Genomic DNA, 16,177 nt, shown 5'->3' on the forward strand with positions numbered 1-16,177 from the left:
TTGAATCCTTATTCTGCTGTCTTCTACATGTTTGAGCCCTAAGAAAGTTATCCCCAAATCTCTGAGCCTCCCTCATCTATCAAAGTATAACTGATCCCTGCATGAAAGGACTGCTAGAAAAATCAAGTGAGGTAATGAATATAAAATGCTTATGGTCAGGCCTGGTAAGTAAGTGATCAGCAAATGCCAGCTTCCTTACAACACTGCTGCCTCAAGACACTTAACAAGTACTATCTGCATTTCACGTGCACAGCTACCTTGTGAGGTGGTCATTACCATGCCCATTTCTAGAATGGGAAGTTCAGTGACTTGCCCGAGATCATGAATTGGGGTGTCAGTTGGAAGGAAGTGGAAGCCATGTCTTTCTGTCTCAGTCTGTGTCTAAAGCAGGCAGTATACAACGAAATCTCTGAGCTGAGCCCGCGACTCCCCAGGGATCGCAAGCACGGACAGAAAGACAGTCCTTGCAAGGGCGTAAAGAGACCCATGTGTGAAATATACAATCCTTCGCCAGCTTGGTCTCGTGGGAAGAAAGGCATGGCCTTTGGGACACCAAAGAGAGCTGATCTTTCTCACCTTACTTGGAAGATGGTGATAATAGAGAATTTGGAATGATCAAATCATTTAGAGAAAAGACACCTGGGGGAATCTAGGTGGCTCAGTTGGTTGAGTGTCCAACTTCAACTCAGGTCATGATCTTGCAGTTTGTGAGTTCGAGCCCTGCATCGCGCTCTGTGCTGACAGCTCAGAGCCTGGAGCCTGCTTCAGATTCTGTCTCTCTCTGTCCCTCCCCCAATTGTGCTCTGTCTCTCTATCTCTTTCTCAATAAATAAATAAACATAAAAAAAAGACATCTGAATGATCCTTACATAGTTAAATACATCATGGGTGGGGGGCAAGGTGGCCATGCATGTGCGCAGTGACTGAGAGGCAATGCTGGGAAGGGCTCCCTCAATAGGCTCTCTGCGTGCACTTGGTTGGTGTGCACCTTTATGTACTTATGTGACTACATATGTGTGCAGGCTGTGCCCCTGGTGTACAAGACACAGTAAGATGGTCACCCCCCACCATTTTTAATGAAGCAGTTTCTTTAAGGAGGCTCTAGATGTGTGAGGTTTATTTTAAGTGAGGGTTTAGCCTCATCCTGATTTGGATTGGCATAGGATTTATCACAAGAGAAGGGAAAAGAAGAACTATTGCATTTATTCAAACATCTATTATGTAAGTATTATGTCATCTTCTATTCACAACAACCCAATGAGGGGCAGATATGATCATCATCATCTTAGTGAGAGCACCTTGTCCTGTGTCACCCATCAGTAACTGGTAGGAATTGGGTTCAAGCATATTTGTCCTTTAATCAAGTGTATGTTCTCTCTCTGTTGTTTAACAAAGACCAGATACTTGTGAGATAAATGAGGCTTACGAATGTCCACCTGAGAGATGGAAAGCTCTCAACTTGTCGGCATCCACTAATGACCAGGAAATTCATCAACCCTCCTTTACACCTACTTCTATTTCCAAAGTGGGATTTGAACCAAGGTTTGCTTGACTCCAGAGTCTGAGCTCCTAGGAGCACTGTGAGCTGCTCAGAGACATTCTGTCTAGGCCTGTCTGAGGCCATACTGGCATCCAATGTGGATCTAGGACCTTCTGATATGCCCTGATCTCTGAGGGTGTGAGGCAAGCGGCAACCCCAAGTCCTAACATCCAGCCAAAGACAGAGAAGGGTGGCCCCCAACTTGGGACAGAGGAATCCTGAAAGACTGTTTCCCTAAATGTAGATCCCCCTGAAAAATCAGAGTCTTGGGGACAGAGTAATGGGTGGCTACTTGTATTTTCAAAAGATCCCCAGGTGATCTTCTAGGTGGAAAAATATCAGCCTAGGACAAAGAAACTTTTTATCACTTAAAATTTTTGCAATCACATAAGGAGGTCTCTTCTCAAAGAAGAAGGTTTTGGAATTTAAGCACAAAGATGCCAGCATTGAAAAAAAGAAGGAAATGTAGTCAGTGATATGGTTTGATTTTAATACATATACTCCCCAAACACTCACATCGAAAGCTTAAATTCCCATAAATAGATTTTGAACTCTGTATTAAACATAGCCTAATCTTTATCTGAGATGAGGAAGTTGACTCATTCTGAGGTGATAATACTGATTTTGAACACTAAGCTTAATAAAGTCACTCCAGGTAAGTGTCCCTATGCTACTGAGCTAGCTCTTCAGGTGCTCAAAATATTGGGCCAGTTTATCTGGCCTGGAAGCATCTGTACATAATTGTAATTAATTGCCTTCCCCATCCTAAGCCTCATAACTAATAAATAAATAAACAGCCTTGTCCTAGAAGAGAAATGAAGACCAGAAGCTGACAAATATCACCTTGTAAATGTTCTGGGGTTAAGTTTTTCACTATATAACGAATACTCACAAACCAGTAAGACCGAGGTGAGCACCACAATGAAAGATGACAATTAAGGAAAATGTGCCAATCACAAAGGAAGAAATAGACAAAAATATAAAAGCACATACAGACAGAATTTCAATGTCAAGAATGATTAAAAAAATAAAAGTGACAGGGAGGTGCCATTTCCTATCGAAGTGACAGTTTAAAAGTATAGGCACAACTTTGAGAGCAATTTCGGAATGTACATCAAGTATTTTTAAATGTGGATTCCCCTATAGCCATTTTTAGGATTTATCCTAAGGAACGAATTAAGCATGGGCGTATGACTTAACCAAGGCAGTGGTCATTGTGATGCAGTTTATAGTTTATCATAGCGAAAAACTGAGAAAAGATGAGCCAAAGATGGTGAAAACATGCAATGAAGTAATGTACAGTTACAAAAATTTGTACAAAACTTTGTAACTGCATATTTAATAATAAGGGGAAAAGCTCAAGCAAAGAACGCTCAACACCATGTCACCCATCATTATTTACAAAACAATCCCATTTTAAAATAAAATAATTGCATGGATAAGTACCAAGGATCACAGCCACGAAAGCACAGCATGACAGATGTCCAAATCTTTACAGGGGTTATCCTGGATTGTAAGATCGTAAGAGATATCATTTTCTTCTTTTTGTCTTCTATGCCTGGCATAAACTTTTATTAGTGAAAATACATTCATTTTTTATAAGAAAAAGGTCATATATAAGAAAAGAAAAAATCCAATAAGATCAACAGTATTGGACAAACATGTCATGTTTCTACAACCCTTTACCATAATTCTCGTTTTTGTTCGCCTCTGAGATCTGTCAGCTGTCTCGGAAAATAGTTAGCTTGAGACTAAAGAAGGGCAGAGGATTTTTCTGTGAAATTTGGGAAGACCTCTGATGTCTGGTCTGTGCCCCTCCCACCCAGTCTCCCCCCAGAAGTCTGCTCAGAACGTCTTCGTGGGATCCTGGGAACTAGAGACGCTAAGAATCACTGATTCTAATCTGGCTGGGGCCCAAGCCCTGGCTCACATTTCTCATCATCTGTATCAGTAAGTTTTGAGAGTGAAGAGAGGTGCTGCTAATAATCACACTGAGAAAATAAATGTCCCAGGCAAACCAGGACATATGATCACCATGGTCAGAGCAATTCATTGCATTGATTGCCGAAATGTACAAGGGGCTGTCCAATTGTCTCTTTCCAGATGGGGAAACTGAGGACCCGAGAGAAGGAAAAATGTGTTGCCCAGTCTTGGTGAAGCCACATGGAGTCCTGAGCATGCTTTTCTGAAGCTGAACACAAAAGATTCCTCTGTGTGTTTGTGTGTGTGTGTGTGTGTGTGTACCACCATGAAATGACATGGTAAGAAGTGAGCAGAACTTCACAGACTTCCGTCCCAAAGCTTCTCTGCTAAGAGTTAGATCAACACTGACTCATGTCTTTTGGCTCTTACAGTTCTAAAAAATATCCTGAGACCAGATACAGGAGTCAAGGCAGTCTTCCCTAAATTTCTCCTTGATCTGCATCTTCGTTCATTCAGCAAACATCTATGTAACACCACGAGGTGTATAAAAGTCCCAGTTCATGTAACACTGTTGGTGGATGTGTCCATTTTTATACGCAAACGAGACCAGGAAATGTGTGAGCGATATTTCAAGGGAGCTTTGATGTTCTCTAGGTCACTATAAACATGGAGACAGGAATGCATTCCTTTGTTTGCATTTCTTATTGTTCAAGCAGAGTGAAGCCTTGTCTTCCCCACAAAAGTTCCAGTGGTAAAATCATGGCTTCCATTTCCTGTTTTCCTTTTGGACAATGTGCCCTTATGGCTCAAACTTGCTCCTAAGAAGCAAGATAGGGCAGCGGGGGGATGTCAAATACCGTATATATTTCAATAACTCTAAGATGTGCTATTTTTTTCTCACCTTTTAACATCTCTGGAACCAGAATGTAACTTATTCTCAGTGGAGTCTTAAAGCCCCGAATCCTTCCAGAGAGGTCTTTGACTGCTTCTCCTGATCAGCAGGGGGCAATATCAACCCAGGACTTCTTTACATTCAGTTCTCTGCCTGAGTCTTCTTAAAGACCACATTCAGTGTGTGAAATCACGTGGCAAAGCTATGTGCTTCCATTTTGGAGTTTCACCTCCTGGAGAGCTCTTTTCTGGCCTCGCCAGTATCAGGGGATGAACCTGTGGGTTTCCTTTCTCTCCTTACCTGCTGGGTGAGCATTTTTTGGCCCATCCTTACCTTGAGGGTAAGACCAGCTTATTAGGAGGAGTTCCTTTTAGATTCCTCATCCTGGGTGAGTTTTCCTTCTCATAGAAAATAGGGCATGTCATAGTTGATGGTACCCTTTGAGTCAATAAAATGTGGTAGCCAGATTTTGGAATCTAGGACCTCTACTTGACCTCAAGGAGGCTCAGTTTTCTCTTTTGTAAGCAGGACAGTAATATTTCTCTGAGGACGCAATAAACTGAGATGCAGAAACACCAGGCTCACAGTAGAGGCACACTGATGTTGGTCTCTAGTTTTGGAATCTGATGGACTTGAAGGCGCTGTGTTAATTTTGCTAAGGCTTTAGGACTCTTTCTTACTCACTCTGTCCCCCGAACCCCTGCTCCCTGCCTCCCTCTACGTTTCAAAGTTCAAAGAGGAGAGAATGAAGTTAGCTCCACATTTCTGTCTTTATACGAGGGCCTGGGAGAGAACGAGGCCCATGACTCCCAGGATAGACAGTGGGGTGCATGGGCCAGGCACCGGCTGGGGGCTCCCAGAGGACTCAGATCGAAGCCCCTCTACTGACAGGTGGGAGTTTGAGCAGGCCACCTCATCATTTCTCCGTGTTTCCATTTCATCAAGCATAAAAATGAGGCTCATCATAGCACTTAACGTCACATTGTCATTGTCAGTGCATTTGTTCTAAAGGCTTAGAATAGTGCCTGGTATTTGATAAAGACTCAGTGATTCCTGCTTATTATATATCCTCTGCTCGACAGTAATACAGCCCCTAGAGAGAGTCTCAGAGCAAGAGTCAATGAGGAGTGTCTCCGTGACAGAGGGGAGTGAACCTTTACTGCTGCATCCCACTGTCCTCACCGCGGGGAAGCAAACTGTGCAACTCAGGGCCCGCGCTGGAAGGTGCAAGGCTGGACAGTCAGTGGGCAAATCCCCACATGTACCTTCAGGGTACTACCCTTTGCTTCTCCTGGAAGAACTTCTCTTGGACCCAGATATCAACCTCAGACACACCATGCCCTCCCCACCCCACCCCCAAGTCTATTCGTGCTCCAACACCAAGTCCTCGCAGATGACATACAGACACCACTGAATAAAAACACATTAGAAATGATCTACAGTCTTTAGGGGTCAGGTCATTAGTGACGCAAGTACATCTTTAACAAGAACGAACAAAAGGGTTTTGTAATCACTCTGGACATAAGCATTTTACCCAGGCTAATTGAGAAGATTCTTTGCTAGACTACCTCGTTTTGCCTAGTCCTTCAATATAGCAACCGAGAAAGAAAATGCATTTAATTTGGACCTTAAGCCCTTAATTATATTACAAATAAGAAAAGTCTACCTGCTATTTGGAGAGGGGAGATGTTGAGGGAGGCAAAATGGATTTTCTCTATTTGTTTTGTTAGTATACAGACTCAACGCATTTCAAATTATGAACTAGAGGTGAAGATATTAATTTTGGAATTTGCAACCTTTTAGGTAGTTATCAAAGAAACTCATGGGGAATGGTACATGTGCACAGAAGTGTGAATTCTCCAAATCGAGGAAAGCAGAATGTCCCAGGGAGCTGTGCAAAGGAACAAAAAAATTGCTCAATGGAGCTTTGCAGAATATCAGATCAAACTCTTGAAATTTGCTTGCAAATTCCCTGCTGTTTTTGCCTGAGGCTCCTGCAGAGGCCAAGCACCTCCTGTGCTCAGTCAAGGAAGGTCTATCAGCTTCCATCAGCCCAGAGGAGCAGCCCAGTTAAAGAGGGGCAGCACCTGCCTCCTCACCACCCTTTACAGTTTAGAGGTAGGCCAGGAGAGAGGCATGGGAAAATGTCATCTTCAATATGGTGATGGATGCCATGTCTGAGCACTTAACTTCATCAAGGCATCACCTGGAGCCTCTCATAATGGCCTGTTATGAGGGAGGCACACCCATTATGCTCACCACACATCGAGGCACTCAGGCTCATTGGGTCACATGGAAAGGAAGTGACAGAAGTGGAATTTGAACCCAATGCTGAATCTACCCCCCATCTTCTTTCCACTTTGCCTACATCAAAGGTGCTCTGAGCCCGCAGACAACTGGGAACATGGGAGATGAGGTGTCTACAATCTAAGAAAGGCGGTCTTTATTACTAGTGCTCATGTCAAGTCATGGGTGTCCCCAAACCTTATGTGACAGAGACCTACACCTGACACGAATTCTAAAAGCAAAAGTGAGTGGGTGCTACTGTCGCTTACGGGTTAAAAATCTCACAGTGGAGGGAACTCCTTTGTTCTTTTCATTAGCTTCCCCTTAAAGAACAAAGCAGAGGCCCTCTTTATCTAACCAGCCTCTCCGTTCATGGCCTTCAGCCTACCCATGCTTTGCAAGGAGAAAAAGAAAAGACACCACCAAACCACACTAAACAAACAAACAGCAAACATACCAACCAACACCGCAGCCCCGGGGATCTCTCTCTGGCCCCATGAACAGTTATGACAATTTACTTGGAAAAACAAGAGCCACTATGGAGACCCAGCTCTACCTTGTGCTCCAGGCTGGAGTCTTTAAACATCAGTGAGAATGGCTTGATATGCTCTCTTCTCAATTTATCGCCACTCCGCAAGTCGATGGTATGTTCTATTCTCTTGTTAATTTCCTCAGGCCCAGACTGGACATGCAAAGCTTGTGCAAGATGGTTTGGAAGTAGATTTATTGAATTTCTTGTTAGGGCAGCCAGAGTCTAGGGGGAAAGCACATGCAAACACAATAAACCTGCTAGTCCCCGTTGGATTAAAAAGAAATGCAATGTTTTTAGAACAGGTTGCATTGCAAACGGTAATAGCGTTCCATGCACTTGTATTCGGTGAAACCTACAGAAGTTGATCAGTTAGCATTTGCTTCAGAGAAACACAACCTGGCAAAATATCACATCAAAAGGGGCACTTGCCTTTCCTCTAGGTCGGTGCTCTGCATTCCTTTGGTTCAGGTAGTTAAAGAGGTGTTGGCTTGAAGCTGTTAATCAGACCCTTTCCTTAACCAGGCACAGCCCTGGTATGAGAGAAAGAGCACCGACGGGAATCACGGAAAATGAAAAAGCTGAAAAGCCCACAGAAACGCTCGTCTCCCACTGAATGGAGTCCACACTTTCTTGTGGTCTTTCCTTTAATGGTGGTGGAGAGACTGGGAGACCCAGGGCTTGCATTCTTATGTTTGTGTTTGATTTTGGCATTCCTCATGGACAGATAACCAAACGTGCCAGGATCGACTCCTTCAACTCGATGAAGGTTGTTAGATTTTTACACTTCACAGATATGTTTTTTCCCTGCCCTAAACCATTATATATCTGTATCTGCATACAGATATATGGGCTTAATTCCCTTCAGGCAAAAATGCAAGCCGCTGGAGCCTCTCACCATTTCCCAGGGTTAAACAGCATGAGCTGGGGAAAGGCACGACCATCCTGGCTGGTCACTGGGTGTGGCCACAAGGACGCAGGGACAGCATTGGCATCTGCAGACCCACTAGGTGTGGCAGGGAGGCCTCTGTCTCCTGGTGTTTCAGCTGCAAGTGACAAGACCCACGGGCTGGATGGAGCCGAATGCGATGCCTGCTCGCAGCTCCAACTGAAGACCATGACTTTGAAAAAGAAGGGGGAGTTCGAGCTGAGGGGATGCTCAGCTCCTCCTCCAGGAGATCGCCCCCACCCCAGGAGACGTACCGGATGCGGTGCTGTCTGTAGAGTCAGGAAGTGAAAACTCCCTGCCTCTGTAGACTCACCACATCTGCTTTTCTCTGCCAGCCTCCCAGCTTGGCCCACCAGGATCAGATGACGGAGCCATCACATGGCAGCCTGTGGGAACCCAAACCCTTCATGTATTCCCTGAGCCTCAGAGACATGTGCTCAAGAGCCCTCAGCTCATCTACAGCTGGGTCAGACCTTCTGACTCTAGAACCAGAGTCAGGAGCTTTGAGCTCACAGAGAGCTTCTAGCCCATCCCATACAGAATCTTCCTATGGTATTATTAGACTCTTCATTTTAACCTTCATGGAGGTATTCAACGTAACCTAAATTCACGATCTCTAAAGAACTCCGTAGTAGGACTTCATCACTGGTAGAATGTACTGAAGCCCTTTCTCCAGCCCCAGGCTAAAGGGTGGAAGTGCATGTGCCAACATAAGAAAGTAAAATAGGTGCTCCCAGGGCACTGAAGCAGTTAATTTCAGCTCTGAATACCAAGGAGGCTACCGCAGAGAAAAAGATAGATATTAGGGGGAGGTACGGCTGGAGTGGAGAGAAGGAAGCAGGAACCAATGTTCCAGAAAATTGGACAGCAGGATCCATGCATCGCTAGAGGGCTTGAGCCCCTGGGATTAAATTCTGTTACAACAGCATCTCAGAAGGCAAAGGAGACAGTAGTGACGGCCACACTGTGCATGCCCTGTTGGTTTCTGGGGCACAAGTTCTTTCCACTCAGTTTGGAAAATGAGAGAATTTAGTTCTCTCTCTCGGAGAGGAGGCGAGATGACACTCAAATTGCTCCTGTTTGGGCATATGCTTCCACCCTCTGGCTTAGAGATGCCGAGATGCTCCCCCCGGGCAAGTGCTTGCAGCTGGGACCGAACAGCTCAATGTGCAAGCGGCTAAATATCCACTCGAAACATTCACAGTTAGGTATTTGTTTCTCTCCCTGCCATTTTTTATTTTCTCCCAATCTTCCTTCTTTGAACTAAATTGATCCTACCTACTCTACCAGTCCCTTATGCTTTCACTGAGAAGGGGAGTTTCCAAAAATATTTTTGGGACTGATTTCTATAAATAACAGCAGCTGCCACAATCATCACGAGGACCATCGATGTGAACACCACTTTAGAAAATAAAGGGCATTTTCCCCAATAAGAATGATGCACTCTTGAAACAAAAGGGAGTCCTTTACACTGAATGCATTTATTTTAATGGGTAACTCTCTGCTTTGCCCTTATTTCTCTTATGTTGATGGGAACCGGTGAAAATGTCGGGAGAGATTGACTCTGGTCTGTAAGCAGACCTATTGCCTCCTGGCTGCCTGTACCATTGACCACTTCTGTAAGGCAGAGACCAGTGAAATCATCTTTCAGAGCTTTCCTAACCGCCCCCCCCCCAATTCTATTGGCTGTGTGGCTCCCTCAAGTGAAAGAAGTCTGGCAGCATGTCTCTTTTTCCCCCTCATTGCTACCAGGTTATAGTTAAGAGCTAGGAAGGAGCCCTTGTATCAACATGTCATTGACAAAGTACTGAGAATTCTTTTCTTGTCCATGCAATTCTGTTTATTCTTTGCATTTATAGCCCTTGGATTTTACTGCAGGAGTCAATGTTCAGTGGGTCCTTTTCTGATCATTTGCTTGGTCAATTACATAGGACCATTATACCTGCTGTTGGACCAGCAATTCTGACCCACCTCACACCGTCACGTTGTATGTGCTCAAGGGAAGACCAGCATCAACTCAAGAAGTCAAGCAATTTAGAATTAGGGAGGGAAACTGTCTGCTTTCACTTACCCCCCACCTTCCATCACTGCAAAGCATGGATGGCTTTGGGGGCGACTATGGTTTGAGATTAGCTATGATACCCTCCCGTCTCCATTAGGGATGAGCACTAAGATTCGACTCAGTGTTCACTTTCAGTGGGTTAAGGCTGCCAACAGCAAAAATCCATATGCTGCTATCCCCACAGGGATTCATTTGTAAGGAGGACTGGGGAAACGTATAACAGGCCTCATTTGCAGAATTAGAGTCATAATGGAATCCGCTGTTTTTAATAGAATATGGCTTTCTCTCTTTTTGAGATGGGCGGGAGCAATGGGAGCCAGACTCAGATCATGTTAAAAACTAGCATGAGTTTTCAAATAGGACTCCAATTTAAAGTGGCCTCTAAAATGCTGAGATTGTGCTTAACTGTAAATAACTTCAGCAGTTGGCTAGGAACAGGAAAAACAAATGGATGAAATGAGAGGAAATGGGAAATGCCTTGAGAATATTAGAATTATATATATGTACATATACATATATGTGTGTGTGCATATATATGTATATACATATACACACAATTGAGTACGTATATCTGAAGATATGTTTCAGTGTATAACTGAAATACATATTATGCTTATATAACAAGTATGTATATTTACTTTTTGACCTTAGCCAGTGTTTCCAGATATTTAGGGCCTCAGACTGGAGCAGCAGTGTTGGGAAACGCCGAAAGTGGCTGCTGAGCTGGCCTCTCATGTCTGACTCTCTTCACAAAAAGCCACTGCAACCCTGAGATTTATCCTCACCAAGATCCACGCCCTCCTGAAGCATTTCAATTACTTCCTTACTCATAAGGCACTTAGGACAGACAGGTCAAAGCTCAGATGAGACCCAGAGCCCCTTCTAAACCCACATTTCTGAACATAGGGTCTGCCTACGAATCCGGGAGCTCTGGTGAAAATCAGTATCTGAGGGAATCCTTTTGTAAACTGTGTTTGAATGGGGGCGGGGCAAGCCATAAATCCCCTTACACTCGTCATCTGGTTTTTGGCCCCATGACTTTTCTTTGGGAAGCATCTTGTATCTGCATACACGGCGAAAACCCATTCTTCCTGTGGTCCTGTCACTTCCTGGATGACCATGAACTTTGGTATTCCTTAATCAGGTTAAGACAGCAAAGAAGTTCTTCCCAAGAAGAGCACTAATGGTGTCCTCTCCAGAAGCATCCAGTTCGGTTGAATCAGAAACGCTGTAGCTCTTATGACTCACCTACTGCAATCACAGAAAACCCTGTAGATACTGTGAAATCAGTGGGACTAAGTTCCAGAGCTTGTATCTGGGAGGGCATGGCTAGCTCTCCTGGTTAACCCCTTCCTGAGAATGTTCTTCCAAAGAGCATAAGAATGAAGGGATGCTTCTTTACAAAATGGTTCTGGTTAGGAAATGTGGATCTATTATTGTTTATTGCCAGTCCCCATTAAAGAAGGAGCTCTGTTTCTTCTGATAATTCCTTTGTCTCTAGTGCTCATATCAGTGCCTGGCACTAAGCAGCCACTCAGCACATGCTTGCTGAATGGACAATTCTTACATTCTCCTGTTGGAGACTCACGATACACATTACCAAAACAAAGGTACTGATGAGTGCTGCAGAAATGATATTTTCAAACTCTGCATTTTCCAAACTGAGAGCCACAAGATGCTTTTCGCTCAAATCACCTCTACAGGTTCCATGAAATACCATCTGGGAAACATTGGTCTAAAGTTCTTCTCTGCTTTTGTTCATAACTTCTACCCATGGACCTGCCTCTGATCTCTGAGTAAAATCCTATTAACCTCCTTCCATGTGGCCACCTTCTAGTGTATAGCATCAGATCCAATGCAAATGACCTCTGAGCATCTGACCTTGTGCTGGAGCCTAGACACCTGCCACAATATGACCTACTAAATGATTACTCAGCCCGGTACATTGTATGCATTTGAACTTGGAGCATCTAAGCTGCATGTCCTGCCAATATTTAAAAGCCACTCAGGCACCACCTTCTGTAGGAAGCCTATGTGAGCCTGCCCTATCCTCAGCCCAGCAGTTACTGTGAGGTACTGTAGTTGACCAATTGTGTGTCTGGCTGTTCCTCCAGACTCTGATCCCCTTGAGGGTTAAGCACTGTGTTTTAACCATAACTCAATCCTGAGCATCTGACATAATTGGGAGGCTCTTAATACGTACGCGTGGATCGCATGCATGCATGAATGAATGAATGAACAGATAAAATGCTGAGAGACGATACAGAACACTAAGAAGGGCGTTGTTTCCAAATGCTTGCTACCAAAAGTCCTGTTAGTTTATTTTTTCCTCTCCCCAGTGGACTCTGATCTGGAAAGATTCTGTTTACCAAACTGTCTGAGTTAAATAAAAAGTCATTTACTTTGCTACCATTCGATCAGCAGGAGATAAAAGGCATCACCACACAAGTGAATATAATTCGAGCCAAGACCAGGAACCTTGAACGGCAGCCCAATGATGCTTGTCAAGGTTTTGCAATGCAGAAGATGCGTCCCCTCTTTACTACCTCCCAGTGCTGGCCATTAAGGCACCAGAGGTCACAGATGAGAAAGCCCGATGCCTGGATCAACGTCAGCTTAAGCGCTTGCCACAAGGCAGCCTGAAGTGAAGGCTGAGGTTATCACTGAAAGGACTTCCTCTTCTAGCCCCTCTGGGAGATGGACAAGGTGGCCTTGAGATTTAACTGCAGGTGGTTGTGAATGGGGACGCACCAGCTGCGCCAGCTCATTGCCCATCTGGGGAAGACCCAGAGAAAAGGCCAAGTTCAGCAGGTTTGGGGCCGACACTTCTTGTGCTCAGATGCTGTATCTTTTCCGAAGACCCTGCTTTCTCCAGGATCAGGCTGGAGCCTGCGTGCAGAAGCAGGTAGGCCCACGGCATCCTCAGCTCACTCCTGCTTTGCCCCTCCCCTGCCTCGATGGCAGCATTTCCCTGTGCCTGTCCTGCAGGCCTTCGTAGCTCTCTGTCAGACTCGCCACCTGAGTGGTCTGGGTCGTGGAAAAGACAGAGGTTTTTCCTTTCGGTTCCTACTGCGCTTCCAGCATCCTACAACTAGACAAACGTGAGAAGAACCTGCCGGGAACCCTAAGCTCGAACAGAAGTGCCCAGCAGCACCCGTGAAAGCTCTTTTTGTCTCCTGTTTGTTAAAACCCCAATCCAACCCCCAGAAGAGAAAGCTCCTACCTTTTTTAAAAAGAGAAGCGTTTTGTTGTTTTTGTGGTGGTGGTTCTTTTTAAGAAAGCTCACTTCTTAGGAAAGATTTGAGGGGATCTAATCTATGATGATTTGCATTCAGGGCCTCAGGGATTTGCTGGGTCTGAAAGAGACACAATTCCCCCCAGATCTAGGGATGGGGGAGCAGAGATCTTCTTAGATGTGGTACATGGTGTTTTCCTGGTGGGAAGGCTCTAAGCGGCATTCGGGTCAACATGGAGTTGGGGGACCCTTGAGAAAGTACCTTTATGGGGCTTCCCAGAACCTAGTGCCTAATACTTCTCCCTTCCTGTAGCAATGAGAGGCCCAGGGAGCTGGCCCATTCTCCATAAGCGAGGTACGCCAGTCAAGTTTTCCCACAACTTTTCCCGTCTGTACTGACAGAAAAGGAAGACTCACATTCAGATTACATGCCTGACAGTGTCTTACATAAGGACACCATTTACTTCTCTTTCATGTGTTGTGCAGTTTCGTCACCATAGTCACAACATTTTCCCAACACAGCCAGAGAATGGTCAATGAGATCATATTGCGGGAGAGGTCCCTGTGGTACCGCCATGGGAAGAGGTTTAAGTAATTTTTGTAAACTCATAGCTTCTGCTCTGAGAAATGAAATAACAAGGGCCAGAACTCTGTTTGCAGAAAAAATAGTCCAGATGTTTCCAGCTGGTCTGTGCAAGATTCCAGCCACCATCTGTAACCTGGTTCCCAGACCTGAATCATGAGCACACAATGTGAGTCTGGGGCCCAGGCCACACAGACGATCATTGGTTCCCAGCTTTAGGCAGGACTGAAAGTTTGCAAATATTGTCTGGATGTGACAGTTGTTCAGGAAAAAAAGGTGAGTGGAATTCTTTCACTGACCTTTGTCACTCTGTGCTCTGAACTTTCCATCTGCTTATGATTAAGAAAATAAGACAATAATGTGAGACGTACCCCTAGTTCTGGTAGATCTCACAATAAGCATTTTCTAGTGTTTGCTACTAATCTGAAGCCCACAGCCTTGCTCTTGACTTTTCAGCTGATGTTGGTAAGCCGGATCATGAAGATGGTTTCTTCACTTGGGGGTTTAGATCCCAGGCTTGCTGAGCTCTCTTCCCAGTGTGTTTGCCTGACATTCAATGCTTTGCTTCTTGTCTCGGTTCATCCTACTGGAAGCCAACCAACAAATTCAGGCGACAGGACCGAGCGCTCAGGACCAGGCTACTCAGAGGGAATCACCAGAAGCTCAGATTTTCTCCCCAAGCTCTGGTTCAAGACCACAGAGCCAGGTTAACCTGACACTGAGAAGCTCGTCTGCCTCTGTCCAGCTCTATTAAGCTAATTCGGGATTTCTTACTGATACTATCCTCTGAGTTTCTCAGAAAGATGCTAATCTCAGTATGGGAATGTAATTGTGCTTGAGTCATTTATATACGTGGGCCATTTTTAATTGGAAAGAGTCGTTAAGCTTCTGCAGAACTGGCCAAAATAGAACTTGGCACGTCCGTGGAGATGTGGCCTCCTGGAAGCTATGTGATTGGAGGCAAGCTGCCAATTGAAGTGTTGGCTTTTAAAACAGCCATCCAGAGTGACGTGTGGAATACATACACAAACCCTGGCAATGACCTCACCTCAGGGTTAGGCTGGGATGAGTGACAGGGACGGCGTAAGCCCAGGGAGGGAGGCAGGATTCCTGTTCGGGACACGACTCCTGTTGGGGAGAGAGATTCTGACACCTTAATGGTTTGGATCAAAGTACTTGTAGCCTTGCTATGACAGGACCGAAGTGTCATCAAGGCTGTGGGTGGTCAGGTAACCAACTACTCACTGACCAAATGACCTTCTGGGTTGGCAATATGGATACTTCCAGCTCAGGAAATGAATCAACAAACAGATCAGGACCTAAATTACTCAGTTTCGTGTGTGTGTGAACAACAAAGATGTAGAGTTTTCAGAAACATCGATTACCATGGGGAAAAGGAAAGTGTGTGTGGGGGGGAAGGGAGCATATTTGTGTGTGGAGTGTGTGTGTGTGTGTGTATGTGTGTGTTCTTAGACATTTGAAGAGAATTAAAATATTAGAATCAACCTCAACATTTATTTTTTGTAAGGTTCTGAAGTAACTCTTCTCAGTTATGAATAGGAACTAAGTATTATAAATGTGCGTTGCTGATAGATTACTCACGTTTGGTGTTTTAAGTCTATCAGTCTGAGATTGTTGTTGTTTTTTCTTTCAGATTCTTACTCTACAATTTGTTAATTAACTATAGTTATTGATGTTTTCCTTAATTTGGTTCCAGTCGAGCTGGACGCTAAGGACCTTCGAGAACCCAGCTTCTCTTACCTTTCACTAATTATGGAAGCACAGAACCCAGAAAAGAACCTACTTAGGTCATGTTATGTCTTTGGGTCATTTTGTCTTCTACTTCCTCTTAACTTTTCTACCACACACTCTTCTGCTGGAACTGTCTCATTAATTTAGCTTTTCTGAGTAATCATTATCCCCAGTGTTTGTTTTTGAGCTCATCATGCCAAGACATGGAGTCCTGAGTGGGTGTTACCACATGTGACATATACAAGCCTTTACCAGGTCATGGGGGGGGATCCTTTGGGAGCCTAAAGGTGGTAAAAGAAACCATCATAGAGTAGGAAAAACATAACTGAGACTGGAGGCTCCTAACGTGGAATTCACAACAGTAGTTTGGAGACTTTGAGATGTGGGAAGACCTTTCAGAGAGTTCCATTAATTCCAAAGAAAGTA

General features: G+C 44.6%; 1 protein-coding gene across 1 annotated transcript in view; it reads right to left on the bottom strand.

The window, feature by feature from the left end:
* ADCY8 (adenylate cyclase 8) overlaps nucleotides 1-16,177 on the bottom strand; it is a 222,033-nt gene that overhangs the window by 79,023 nt on the left and 126,833 nt on the right. The window contains exon 10 of the mRNA XM_077750010.1: nucleotides 7,198-7,395. Coding sequence (XP_077606136.1) covers nucleotides 7,198-7,395 — 198 coding nt within the window. The remainder of the gene's footprint in view (nucleotides 1-7,197; nucleotides 7,396-16,177) is intronic.

Source organism: Crocuta crocuta, unplaced genomic scaffold (genome assembly GCF_008692635.1).
Source record: "Crocuta crocuta isolate KB4526 unplaced genomic scaffold, BGI_CrCroc_1.0 scaffold119, whole genome shotgun sequence".
NCBI classification, from domain to species: domain Eukaryota; kingdom Metazoa; phylum Chordata; class Mammalia; order Carnivora; family Hyaenidae; genus Crocuta; species Crocuta crocuta.